The 11,861-nt window shown below is 68.6% G+C and overlaps 1 protein-coding gene across 1 annotated transcript; it reads left to right on the top strand.

Annotated features, from left to right (window-relative positions):
* The first annotated feature begins 2,531 nt into the window (after nt 1-2,531).
* TCF15 (transcription factor 15) lies at nt 2,532-5,540 on the top strand. Its single transcript, XM_074842955.1, has 2 exons — nt 2,532-3,147; nt 5,097-5,540. The coding sequence occupies exons 1-2, from the start codon at nt 2,671-2,673 to the stop codon at nt 5,169-5,171; spliced, it is 552 nt and encodes a 183-aa protein (XP_074699056.1). The 5' UTR covers nt 2,532-2,670; the 3' UTR covers nt 5,172-5,540.
* The last annotated feature ends 6,321 nt before the right edge of the window (nt 5,541-11,861 follow it).

Below are 11,861 nucleotides of genomic sequence, written 5' to 3'. Positions count from 1 at the left end.
ACAGGCAGGGAGCCGGCAGTGCTCGCTGCGTCCCGTCGGTCTCTGTCTGTCTGTCCTCCCGTGTGCGGGGCCAGGCAGGGCAGTGGTCACGCACACACACACATGTGCCAGCCCGGGGAGGGGTCTGCCCCAAGGAGGTGGTGGTAAGTCGGGGTGTACACGGCACCTGGCACACGCAGACCAGCACACACACGTGCGTACTCACACACGTGTGTGCCACTGGGTACGTGCGCGCACACGCGTGTGCTGCCCCCCGCACGCACCTGGCTGTCTCCAACACCTCCTGCCCCCTCCCTGCCGGTCCTTCCCCCACATGTCCCGTCCTCCACCGCAGCAGCACAGGCCACCAACACCCACACGTGCCCCCCAGAAATGCCCCAGGGCAGCTCGCCCCAGCCCAGGCTCTCCCCCTCCTCTAGCCCATCCCTGTCAGCTGGTGGCCATGTGTGGGGCGGCCACAGCTGAGTACACAGCCCTTGCCATCCGTCTTGCCGCCTGTCAGGGCCGGGGGCTGCTGTGGCCCCCAGCCGCAGCCCAGCGGGACGCCGGGGTGAGAGCAGGGGCTCCCCTCTCCATGCAGGCACCTGCCTGCTCCCTGCCTAAGGGCCTGCCCATCCCCAGCTCTGCCCCGGCCACCTCTGCAGGGGCAGGAACAGCCCCCGGTCTCCCCCCCCACTCCAGGGCTTTTGCAGAGCCAGGAGAAGGTGGGGGCCCCTCACAGGAATTGATGCACAGCGAGGGGTGGCAGGGGACAGAGTCAGCAAGGGGCACGTCCCCACGGCAGCACGGACACCCGGCGCAGCCCTGCCTGCCCCCAGACCCAGCAGGACCCCCAGCGTGGCCCATTACCCACCACCGCGTGATTTACAGGCTCTGCACAGGCAACAAATGGCAAAGGAAAACAGGGCAGAGGGAGTCCCGGCGGCGAGGGGCTGCCTGTGCCCCGCGGGGGGGAGCGGGGCCGTTTGCTCACAGCCAGAGGAACGGGTGGGCAGCGAAGCAGAGCTGGTGCCAGACACCCCCGCCACAGTCCCACCAGTGACAAGCCCTGGCACGCACTGGGAGGGCTCCGGGTGGGGGGGAGACCCACGGACCCAGAGGCCACACCAGGAGCTTCAGTCCCGCAGCCACGGGGGTTTGGCTGTGTGGCGGAGTGGGACGTGATGCCACCCCGTCCTGTGGCCCCCAGGTTCCCTCCATGGACCACCTCGCTCTGGGGTTTGGCACATGTCCCCTGCATGCCATGGCCACCATCCCAGTCCCCAGCAAGCCCCCGAGCTGGATCTTTTTGCTTCATTAATGGGAGATTTCCCCCAGTATCCCCTTCCAGCTGCGGGCTGCTGGCCGGATGGGGACCGCAGTCGGAACATGTTGGCACCTCGGCCACTGCCAGGCCCCAGCTCCTGCCCTCCATTTGCCGCTTGACCTGCTGTGCCCGGAGCATCGCCGAGCTGCTGACCTCTGCCCGGCCGCAGGCCAGGGCGGAAGGCAGGCAGGAAGCCTCCTGCCTGCTTGTCTCAGCTGGCTGCGCCCCTGCCTGCTCTCGGGGGTGCTGGGCTTGGGGCTTGGGGGGTGAAGGCAGAGCAAGATCCGTACGACCTCCCCGGTGAGGAGGAGCAGGGGGTGGCCATCACTTGTGGTATTGGGAGCCCAGGAAGGACCAGGAGCAGACCGCGGGCTGGGGGGGCACCCGCAGCCCTCCCCGGGATGCCGGCGGCTCCCGCTGCTGCCAGCTCAGCTCTCCCCTGGCAGGAAAAGACTCGGTGTTTCCACTGCCGGCACACACCTTCCTCCCGGGCGGGAGGAAACGCTCCTGGCTGCCTGGCAGCACTGCCTGCACCGCTGCCCGTGCCCCTGCCCGTGTCCCCCTGTCCCCCTCCTGCAGTGGGCAGGCGGGGTGCCAGGCCCTGGAGACAGAGAGGTGAGGGGCTGCCTGCCCTTGCCACTCCCTGCCCACCCCGGGCATCCTCCCAGGCACAGACCCCATCCCAGTGGGGCATGGCAGGGTGTCGGGAGCAGCGTGTCCCCCACTGGCGTCCCCTCCTATAAACACCCCGGGGACCACACCGGTGCCATCCGCTCCCGGGGACCTGCCCGTGCCCTGCGTTCGCCCCATGCCACCCTGCATAGGACCCGGGGCTGGCAGGGGACAAGCCGGGCAGGGTCTGGGGACACACTGCCCATGGATTGCCACTGCGTGTGGCATCACTCCGCGGGCACTGGAGGCCGAGGGCTGCGGCACAGGGAGCACTTGCCACACCAGGTCACCCTGGCACAGTCTGCAGCACCGCTGGGCTCCGGTACCACCACCTGGAGCCCGGCCCCGGGTGCAAGGTGCCCGTGGTCAGGCCGGCGTGCCGGAGCAGGGCCAGGCCCGTGGCCGGAGCCAGCGCTGGCTCCCGCGGGCTGGGGCGAGGACGCTGGCTGCTGGCCGGCGGCTCGGGGGGCCGGCTGGGGGTGGGCTCCGGCGTCAGCCCCTCCCCGGCCGTATAAATCCCGATTCCCCCCGCAGACAGTCATCCCAGCCCCGCTCGGCCGCCGGAGCAGAGCAGCAGCAGCGGGAAGGCGTCCGTCCGGAGCCGGCCGTCGCAGCCGTGCCGGTGGGGGAAGGCTCCCCGCAGCCTGGGGGGTCCCCCCAGCAGGGCCGGGGGTGCGGGCGGGCACCCCGCCATGGCCTTCACCATGCTGCGCCCCGTGGCCGCCCGCGTGCTCTACCCTGACCTCAGCATCCTCTCGGAGGACGAGGAGAACCGGAGCGAGAGCGACACGTCGGACCAGTCGTTCGGCTGCTGCGAGGGCGCCGAGGCTCGCCGCAAGCTGCCGCGGAAACCGGGGCCGATGGTGATGGTGAAGCAGAGACAAGCGGCCAACGCGCGGGAACGGGACCGGACCCAGAGCGTCAACACGGCCTTCACTGCCCTGCGGACCCTCATTCCCACCGAGCCGGTGGATCGGAAGCTGTCCAAGATCGAGACCCTCCGCCTGGCCTCCAGCTACATCTCGCACCTGGCCAACGTGCTGCTGCTGGGCGAGGGCTGCGAGGACGGGCAGCCCTGCTTCAGTGCCATCTACGGCGCCAAGGGCGACCTGGACAGCAAGCAGCCCCGCAGCATCTGCACCTTCTGCCTCAGCAACCAGCGGAAAGGGGTGAGCGGGGCGCTGGGATGGGGTGGAGCAGGGCAGGAGGCTCGGTATGTCCCCACGGGATGGGGGACAGCGGTCCCTGCCCAGGCTGAGCAGGGCAGGAGGCTCAGCACGTCTTGGAGAGAACCACAAGCTCTTGGTTCCAGCCCCCGCTGGAGGTTTTGGCTGCTCCCGGCCAAATCCTGCTCGTAGCCGCACGCCCACAGCTCCCGCTCGCGTCAGAGGGCCGGGCTGCTCCCCCACGTCCGTCCGGGCCGGGAGGTCTCGGGGGGGTTAAACAGTCACCCCAGTGCTGGGGGCACTTGGCTAATTCAGAGCTCACAAGCTGACCCCGTCCCTGTCCCCAAGCTTGTCCCCGACCCCACCAGCCCCCCCAGGTGCTGCGGCAGCACTGCCCCAGGCAGCACCGTGACATGATGCAGGGCACAGCAGACACCCCATATGGGGGGGCCAGGCAGGGCTCCCCGTCCCATGGCCTCACTCAGGGTCTGCTGGCGGTGCCGGCACAGCTCCCACCTAGGTTGGGGGGCCGAGCTGAGCACCCATGCCCTGCCCTGTCTGCCCGGCTGACCCCCCCTGGCCTCCTGCAGCTCAGGGGGGGCACCTTTCCCATGACGAGCCCACCCTGCTGCCCACGCCGGGGTCCTGGGTACCTCTGCCCCAGGGATGGGCCATGCAGGATGCAGGCTGAGGGGCTGGCAGCCTCCCAGACTCATGGGCACCCCCAGGCAGGGCCGTGGGCAGGGGCTGCCAGACCCCCACCATTCCCATGGGACCCCCAAGCTGTCCCATGGGTGACCCCGAGTGGTGTGGCCACAGGGGACACTCCAGCCCTTGGGGCTCTTTCAGTTTCTGCTGCTCCATTTTTCATCGTTCTTCCTGCTCCCGTCCCCCACCCCATCTCTGGCCGGACTCTGCAGCCTCGCCGGCCCCCCCCGGCTGACCCCTGGCCCCAGTCTTTGTCCCCTGGCTGGGACCCTCTGGCCAGGCCTGAGCCATGTCCCTGGGCTGCTCCCCGAGGCGGGAGCTGGGGGGCTGGCATGGCACTGGACCCCCCCGGGGACCCTGCAGAGGGGCTGGGAGCTCCTGTAGCACCCAGGACCCAAGGGCAACAACAGGAGCTGGACTGGGACCCGGCTCTGCACCTCCTGGCTCTGGGACTGGGCTGGAAATGGGATGTACTGGGCTGTACTGGGCTGGGCTGCACTGGAAATGGGCTGGGCTGGGCCACACTGGGCTGGAAATGGGCTGTACTGGGCTGGGCTGGACTGGAAATGGGCTGGGCTGGAAATGGGCTGGGCTGGGCTGCACTGGGCTGGAAATGGGTTGGGCTGGGCTGGAAATGGGCTGGGCTGGGCTGGGCTGTACTGGGCCATGCTGGGCTGTGCTAGGCTGGAAATGGGTTGGGCTGGGCTGGAACTGGGCTGTGCTGGGACTGGGCTGGGTGGGAACTGGCCTCTGCTGAGCCATGCTGGGTTATACTGAGCTGTTCTGGGCTAGGCCTGAGCCATGCTGGGCTGTGCTGGTTTATACTGGGCAGTACTGGACTGAAGTTGTGCTGGGAAGTGGGGCTGAGCCTCCTCATCCCCATCGAGGCCGTGGGTCTGTCCTGGGGCCGTGGGTCTGTCCCGGGGTGACACCAGCCCTGCCCGCGGGTCTGAGCATGGTGGCACTGAGCAGCCATGGGGGCCGTGTCCCTGTAGGGTGACGGGGCTGCGGGTGGCCCCCCCCCAGCAGCCACCCCACCATCGCCCACCCAGCCGCTCGCCAGGCACAGCCCTGTCCGTCTGTCCGTCTGGGCAGCGCTGAGCCCCCGGGACTGCGGCACCGGCTGTTTCAGAGTGACCCCTCGGCGTGGAGCCGGCACGGAGTGGTGGTGGGCAGGAGCGGGGACCCCCCCCGAGCCTGGAAACCCCCCCGGCGCCTGCAGCTCTCCCCTTCTCTCTCTGCAGGGCGGCCGGAGGGACCTTGGGGGCAACTGCCTGAAGGTGCGGGGGGTGACGCCCCTGCGAGTGTCACGGAGATGAGCCGGGGTCCGGCAGCACCCACCTGAGACAGCGGCCGAGCCGGCCGGAGCCCGCGCACGCCAGCCCCAGAGACCCGAGCGGGGAGGGAGGGAGCTGCCCGAGGCGGCGGCGGCCGAGCCCAAGGCCGCGGGTTGGGACCGCACCGACACCGGCCCCGGAGCCGGCAGCGGGGCGGGAGGATGCTCCCGTGGCCGAGGCTGCCCGCGCGGGGCAGGGCCGGGGAGGGGGGTCCCCGCGCCCTGGGGCTGGACTGGAAAGGGCCCATGTGCGGCCGGCGTCGAGGCGCTCCGGGGCGGGGACGGTGTCGCGGCCCCGCGGGCGCTGGTTGTGCACGTGCAGCCGCTTGGAAAATAAACCTTATTTTTCTGACGGGCCGGTGCCTGCCTGCAGCCCTGGCGTGGGGCAAGCTGGGGGGCACATGGGGTCCCCGAAACAGCCCCGGCCCTGCGCCCGCCGCTGGAGCCACTGCAACCCTTCCGGCTCTCCCCATGGGTGCACTCGTGGGCCCCAGTGGGATCCACGTGGGGCAAGACCCCCGGGCACACGCTGTCCCCACGTCCCCAGGCCCTGCCGACAGCTTTGGCGCCGCGGTCTGTGCCGTGCCGTGCTGTGCCGAGGGATGGGGACGGCACTGCCAGCCCCATGCCGCAGCCATGAGCGCCTGGATGGTGGGTCGGGGTTGGTGTCGCTGCTTTTGTGCCGTCCCCTCTGCCTGGTACGTCATGGCTGCCACAACTGCCACCGCCACCGCGACTGCCACCGCGACTGCTACTGCAACTGCTACTGCAACTGCCACCAGCACCGCGACCGCCACCACCACCGCGACTGCCACCACAATGGCCACCCAGGGCCGTGCACAGCGGGGCTGCAGGCAGCAGCACTTGCGCGGGGTCAGGTGGGGACACAGGGGGTTCCCAGCCTAGGTCCTCCCTCCCACCCAGGACCCCGCTGGGGTAGGGGGGGCCGAGCTGGGCTGTCTGTCGGGGAGCGCTGAGCCTGGGAACGGGGCCCTGCCGGGCCAGCGGCTCCCAGGGGCCGGTATGTCCCACCGAGCAGAGGCAGCTGCAGATGGGGCGACCGGGGGCTCCCGGGGTGACCCCCCTGAGTGCTGCAGGGCCTGACCTGCCCTGTCTCCCCAGGATGCTGGAGCCAGCAAGGAGCAGGGGGACCACCCTGGGGGTCCCACAGGAGCTTCCCCCGGGGAGGGGGTGAAGGCGGGAGCCCCCCGGCACCTTTCGGCCCCCCGCTCGGCTGAGGCGAGCCTGCCCCGGGCTCCCTCCCCCCGGGTTTGATTTATGGAGCTGACAGCGCAGCGCAGCTGTGAGAGCTGGTCCCAGGCAGGGACCGGGGTGGGTGGGAGAGGTTTGTTCTCAGCGTGGCTAATGTGTCCCAGACCCCAATAAACAGCCGTGAGATTCTCCAAACAGCCCAGGACACAGAATCCCTGCCCCCGGGTTTATCAGGGGGCAGGGGCGGCGGGGAGGGGGGGGCTGCGCTCTGCAAACAGCCTGACCTGCACATGAAAAGGGACCGAGCCCTTGAAACGGCAGCTCTGGAGCCCCCGGGGGGGCAGTGAGGGCTGGTGGGCCAAGTGCTGGGGGCCCAGCATGTCCCAGCACTGAGCGCCTGGGTCCCAGCGCGTCCCAGCCGCTGGGTCGTGGGGCCCAGTGTGTCCCAGGGCTGAGCACACGTGTCCCAGCATGTCCCCGTGCCAGTGACTAGAGCCCCAGCAAGCTCCAATATAAAGGCCATGAGTCCCAGTAAGTCCCAGTGCAGGAGCTGTGCACCCAGTATGTCCCAGTGCCAGGGATTAGGGCCCCATCAAGCCCCAAAGTAAAGGCCATGGATTCCAGTATGTCCCAGTGCTGGGGCTGTGGAATCCAGCATGTCCCAGTGCTGGGGCCACGGGTCCCAGCATGTCCCAGTGCCAGGGACTAGGGCCCCAGCAAGCTCCAACGTAACAGCCATGGCTCCCAGTACATCCTAGCATGGGAGCTGTGCACCCAGTAAGTCCCAGTGCTGGGGTTGTGGATTCCAGCACGTCCCAGTCCTGGGGCTGCAGAGCCCAGCATGTGCCAGCACTGGGACCGTAGGTCCCAGCACGTCCCAGTGCCAAACCCATGGGTCCCAGCATGTGCCAGTGCCAATCCCGCGGGTCCCAGTACATTCCAGCCCCTCCCAGCACCACGAGAGGAAAACGGTGACTCAGAGGCACCAGAGGCTGCCGGGCTGGTGGGAGCTGAGCGGCCCCTTGCCCCACGTGGGGCGAGCACCGTGGCCACCGCAGCCGACAGCCTGTGGTTGCTGCTGGCTCCCCGGCCCCACGCCGAGCCCAGCCACGCCGCCTCTCTCGCGCTCCCCTCCCATCCTCTCCCCTTCCTGCGCGCGGACACCCTTGGAAAGGCTCTTGGCCGCTTTCTCTGAGACAGGAAGGTGTCCCCGAGTCTCAGGAAGGAAAAACACTCAGTGCTGAACCCACAAAGACCGTCTCCGAGGGGCCGGGGCTGGAGAGGCTCCAGGCCTGACATCACCTGGGAACTGGAACCAGAACCGCAGCTGCACTCCGTGCCTGGTATTTTTTTTCTTTAACTTGTGTTTTTAAACTTTCTTTTTATAGATTTTTTTTTTCCCCTTTCCCTTCTCCATTCCCCTCCCAAATATTTCAGTCTCTCCGCAGTTTAACCTTGCTGGGCCAGCGAGGCTGGAATGCAGCAGGGCTGCACCCGTGGCCGGAGCCCGGCGGTGCCGAGAGCCGCTGCGCTGCTGGGCCGGCCGAGGCCGGGGCTGGCCAGGCAGGAGCTGCCGGAGCTGCGGGCAGGGTCCCCGGGCAGGGATCGCTCCCTGGTGATGGGGGGGCTGGGACCCCACAGCCCCCAGCACTGCTCTGCACCAGGGCCAGTGGAAAGGGACTCGTGGCCTCGTGGGGACCCAGGAGGGTCTGGCCAGGCACAGGGGAGTGGGAGGTCTGGCAGAGCCTCCAGCACTGCTCCCCCGACGCACAGCCCCCGGGATGGGGCAGCGGAGTCGAGCTGTGTCTGAGCCTGAGCCTGGGCCTGGGCCTGGGCCTAAGCGTGAGCTTGAGTCTGAGCCAGCCGAGCAAGCAGAGCCAGCCGGGGATGTGGGACACAGAGGCAGGTTTCAGCCCCGGGATCCAGCCCTCCTCATGCCTTGTCCTTTGGCAACAGCCCTGGGTGCTGCCTGGCCCTCCCCCGGCGCCTCCTGGGACAGAGGCTTGGGACAAAGACCCCACCACGTCCTGCACCGGCACCAGAGCAAAGCTCAGCCACTCGCTGCCCTGGGAATCCTCCCTGTTGCAGTGACGGCAGTGACTGACCAAGTGTCATAGGTCACCCCTGGCCCTGTCGGACCTGGGGGCAAAGGGCTGTGAAGTGACCCCCAAGGTCTAGATGGCAGCAGGTGGGGCCAGGGGACGGGGGACAAGGGGACAGGGCAGGGTGGGGGGAAGGACCAGGGAGGGATGGGCAGTCAGGGGTGGTGATGGGAGGGACATACCATGAACCATGTGATGAGCACACTGGGATGGGATGGGATGGGAAGGCATGGGATGGCATGGCATGGCGTGGCATGGCATGGGATGGATGGGATGGACAGATCAGGGGTCAGCGAGATGGCCCCCATGCTGGGAGATGCTGGGCAGTCCCTGCCTCTCTGTGCCAGCAGACACAGACCGTAGTGACCCCACCAGCACCCTGCTGGGGTCCCTGGGGAAGGAAGGGGACAAAGGATCCGCTTGAGTCCCCCAGGACACCTGCCAGCTCCTCACCACCCCACCAGGGCTGGCAGTGGCCCTGCAGCCTCGCACCACCCTTGAGGGACACTCAACCCGAGTGCGTCAAGGTCCCCCATGTCCCAGCGGCGCAGGGGGAACCAGTGCAGGGCTGCCAGCCCCCCCTGGCACCCCCGCTGCCACCATCTCACCGTGGCCCCCCATGCAGTGGACCCCTCAGAGCTGCCCGACCCACCGGGACCCCGTGCCGTCTGCGGTCCCCGGGGACACGGACCCCGCCGGCAGGGACAGGGTGTGAAGCCGCAGTGTGGGGTGAACACCAGGTTAATCTCCCGCTGGAGCTTCCCTCTGCAAACAATAAGACAATGCCCGGCCGGGGGCCGCCTGCGTAACCAGCAGCATGGAGGGGAAGTTGTAATATTTGGATTTAGCACTCAGTAAATTAAGGAAGAAAAAGGAAAAAGCGCTGGGGGTAATCAGAGCAGGGCTGGCCCTGCGCCCTGCCCCATGGCCAGTGGCCCCGGGGGGCTCAGCCCAGCCTGGGGACGGCTGCTGAGAGGGGCCAGCGTTCCCGAGAGCCAGCATGGCTGGGCACGGCTGGGAGAGGGAGATGTCCCCAAGGGTTGGACAGGGGACAGGCATGTCCCCACCGCGGGTACGTGCAGCCGGGAGGGTCGAGGCTGGGGTGCTTAGCGGGGCTGCGGGCAGCGCTGGCGGCAAACGCGGCATCTCCTGCGACACCAGAAAAGGGATCTGGGCCAGGAGTTTATTTTAATCCAGACCTGCTCACGCTCATGGAAAATCAAATCCTGTTTCTGCAGCTGGGGTGGCCGAGCAGGAGCAGGCCCTGGGGGGCGGTCATCTCCAGCTGACAGGAGTCGGGGTGGCAGGGGGTGACAAGTGAGGGGGGTCTCCCCTGGGTGTATCCCCTGCGTGGGGCTGCGCTGGGGCCCCTCTGAGCGGGTACGGGGGGGCCCTGGGCACTGCAGTTCCCAGGAGTCATTTGGGATCAGCACTGGGGAAGGGATGTCTCGGGGGGGGCTGAGCCCTGTCCTGCCACAGCACAGCTCTGCAGCGCTGGGCTTAGGCCCCCCCAAAACACAGCGGGGGTGCACGCTGCCTTCTCGCCCACTGGCAACCCCACTCCCCCCCAGGCAGACCCCTGCCTGCCCTGGCCCCACCGGGGAGAGCCGGCAGGGAGCACATTGGGTGCCAGTTCGGGGGTGCAGGGTCTGAACTGGGGGTTTGGAAGGGTTCCATCCCCCCATGTGCCCTGGGCAGAGGCCTCCCCCCATTTGAGGACCTCAGGGTGTCTGTCCAAAGGACTGGGACAGGTAGGGGAGAGGTGACCAACAGGCAGAGCAGGCAGCGGCGGGCAGCGGCACGGGAAGGCCTTCGGCACGCAGCCGTGCGCCAGGAGCCCATTTCCCCAAAACAGGGGCCGTTATCAGCGGCAAATACTCGGAGCGGTCCCAGGGGGGACCTCCAGCCCTTCCCCTCCACCTACCCCACCGCTCTCCCGCTCCGGCCCACGTCAATGCCGCCGCAAAGGTGTCGGAACAATCGCCTGACAAAGAGCTATTTTTAGGGGCCGGGGCTTGGAGCGAGGATACGGCCCGGCCGCTGACAATGGGGGGAAGGGGGCCGGGCTTCCCCCGTGACCACTCGGCAGCAGAAGGACCCGTAAGATTTCCTCGATGACCCAGGCCCGTACAATACAAGGAAAGCGCGAGAGGGAGATACCCCCGCCAAGACGAGCTGCTCCTTTACCTAATGGGAGTGACCCGGGGTGAGGGGCTGTGAGATTCAGGCCAGCGGCCTCCCACGGGGGAGACTCCCACACCAGGAGGGAAGTGGGGTGAAGCGTGGCCGTGCTTGGCTTTCCATGAGGCCACGGCTGGGGGGAGCCTTGGGGGGTGGGCCGGGCTGGCTCCTGCCTGCTTGTGCCACACACCCATGTACTAAAGGGCACGGGGGTGCTCCGGGGAGCATGGTGGGGGAAAAAATGGCTCAGCACAAACTCCTCTCCCTTCTGGGCTGGCTCACAGCTACGGGCGAGCTGCAGCACTTGGCCAAAGCCCGGCTGCGGTGGCAGGGCAGCGACTAGCCCACGGCTGTGTGGCCCCAGCCAGCCCCGCTTGGAGGGTGCCATGAGCCGGGCACAATCGTGCCCTGCCCAGGGGCTCGGTGCGGTTCCAGAGGAAGCGGCAGAGGGGTCAGACTGTGCGCTCGCGTGTTTTCTCCTCCACGGGGTCTTCCCCAGCTCAGCCTGGGACAGAGGGGTTGGTGCTTTGGCCAACCCTTGGGGGAAAAGCTAATCTCCAGGGCTGCACGACTGGAAATTGGGGCTAAAAACATGAAAAGCAGCAAGGGAAGGTCACCAGGCCCTGGAAGAGGTCAAGGCTCTGCCCAGCTTCGGGCCCAGCGCTGCCGCAGGCCCTGCTGACACTGCGGGGCGGGGGGGAAGCCCCTTCCATCCACCCCGCCACAGCCCCTGCACCCGCACGGTTCAGGGATCCCCCGGTGCGGGGCATCCCGGGGCCCTACCGCTCTGCAGCGTCCGCAGGGCTTCGGCCGCCGGGCCTGGAGGGCGGGTGGGCCGGGGAAGGGCCGCCTCCGCCCCAGGGCACGGCCGGGCCGGGGGGTTGCGGGCCCGGCTCGGCTCCGCAGGCCGCAGTTGCCACCTGGCGGCGGGCCCCGCGTACAGCCCCGCTGAGGGGCGACCGCCGGCGGCTCCTCGGGAGCCTCCGCGGAAGGGCCCGGGCTCGAGCGGCCGCCGCGCACGACCAGGCCTCCCTCCCGCCGGGGGCCGCGGGGGCTGAGGGAGGCCGACACGGGCGGGCCGCGCTGGGCTACGGGTCCCGCCGCCTCGTCTCGCTTTGCCTCGCCTCGCCTCACGGGGCGACTCGACCCGCCCGTACCGGGACAGGACCCGGGGATAC

Source organism: Strix aluco, chromosome 17, assembly GCF_031877795.1.
Source record: "Strix aluco isolate bStrAlu1 chromosome 17, bStrAlu1.hap1, whole genome shotgun sequence".
Lineage (NCBI taxonomy): Eukaryota > Metazoa > Chordata > Aves > Strigiformes > Strigidae > Strix > Strix aluco.
This window is presented reverse-complemented; position numbering and strand designations above follow the sequence as displayed.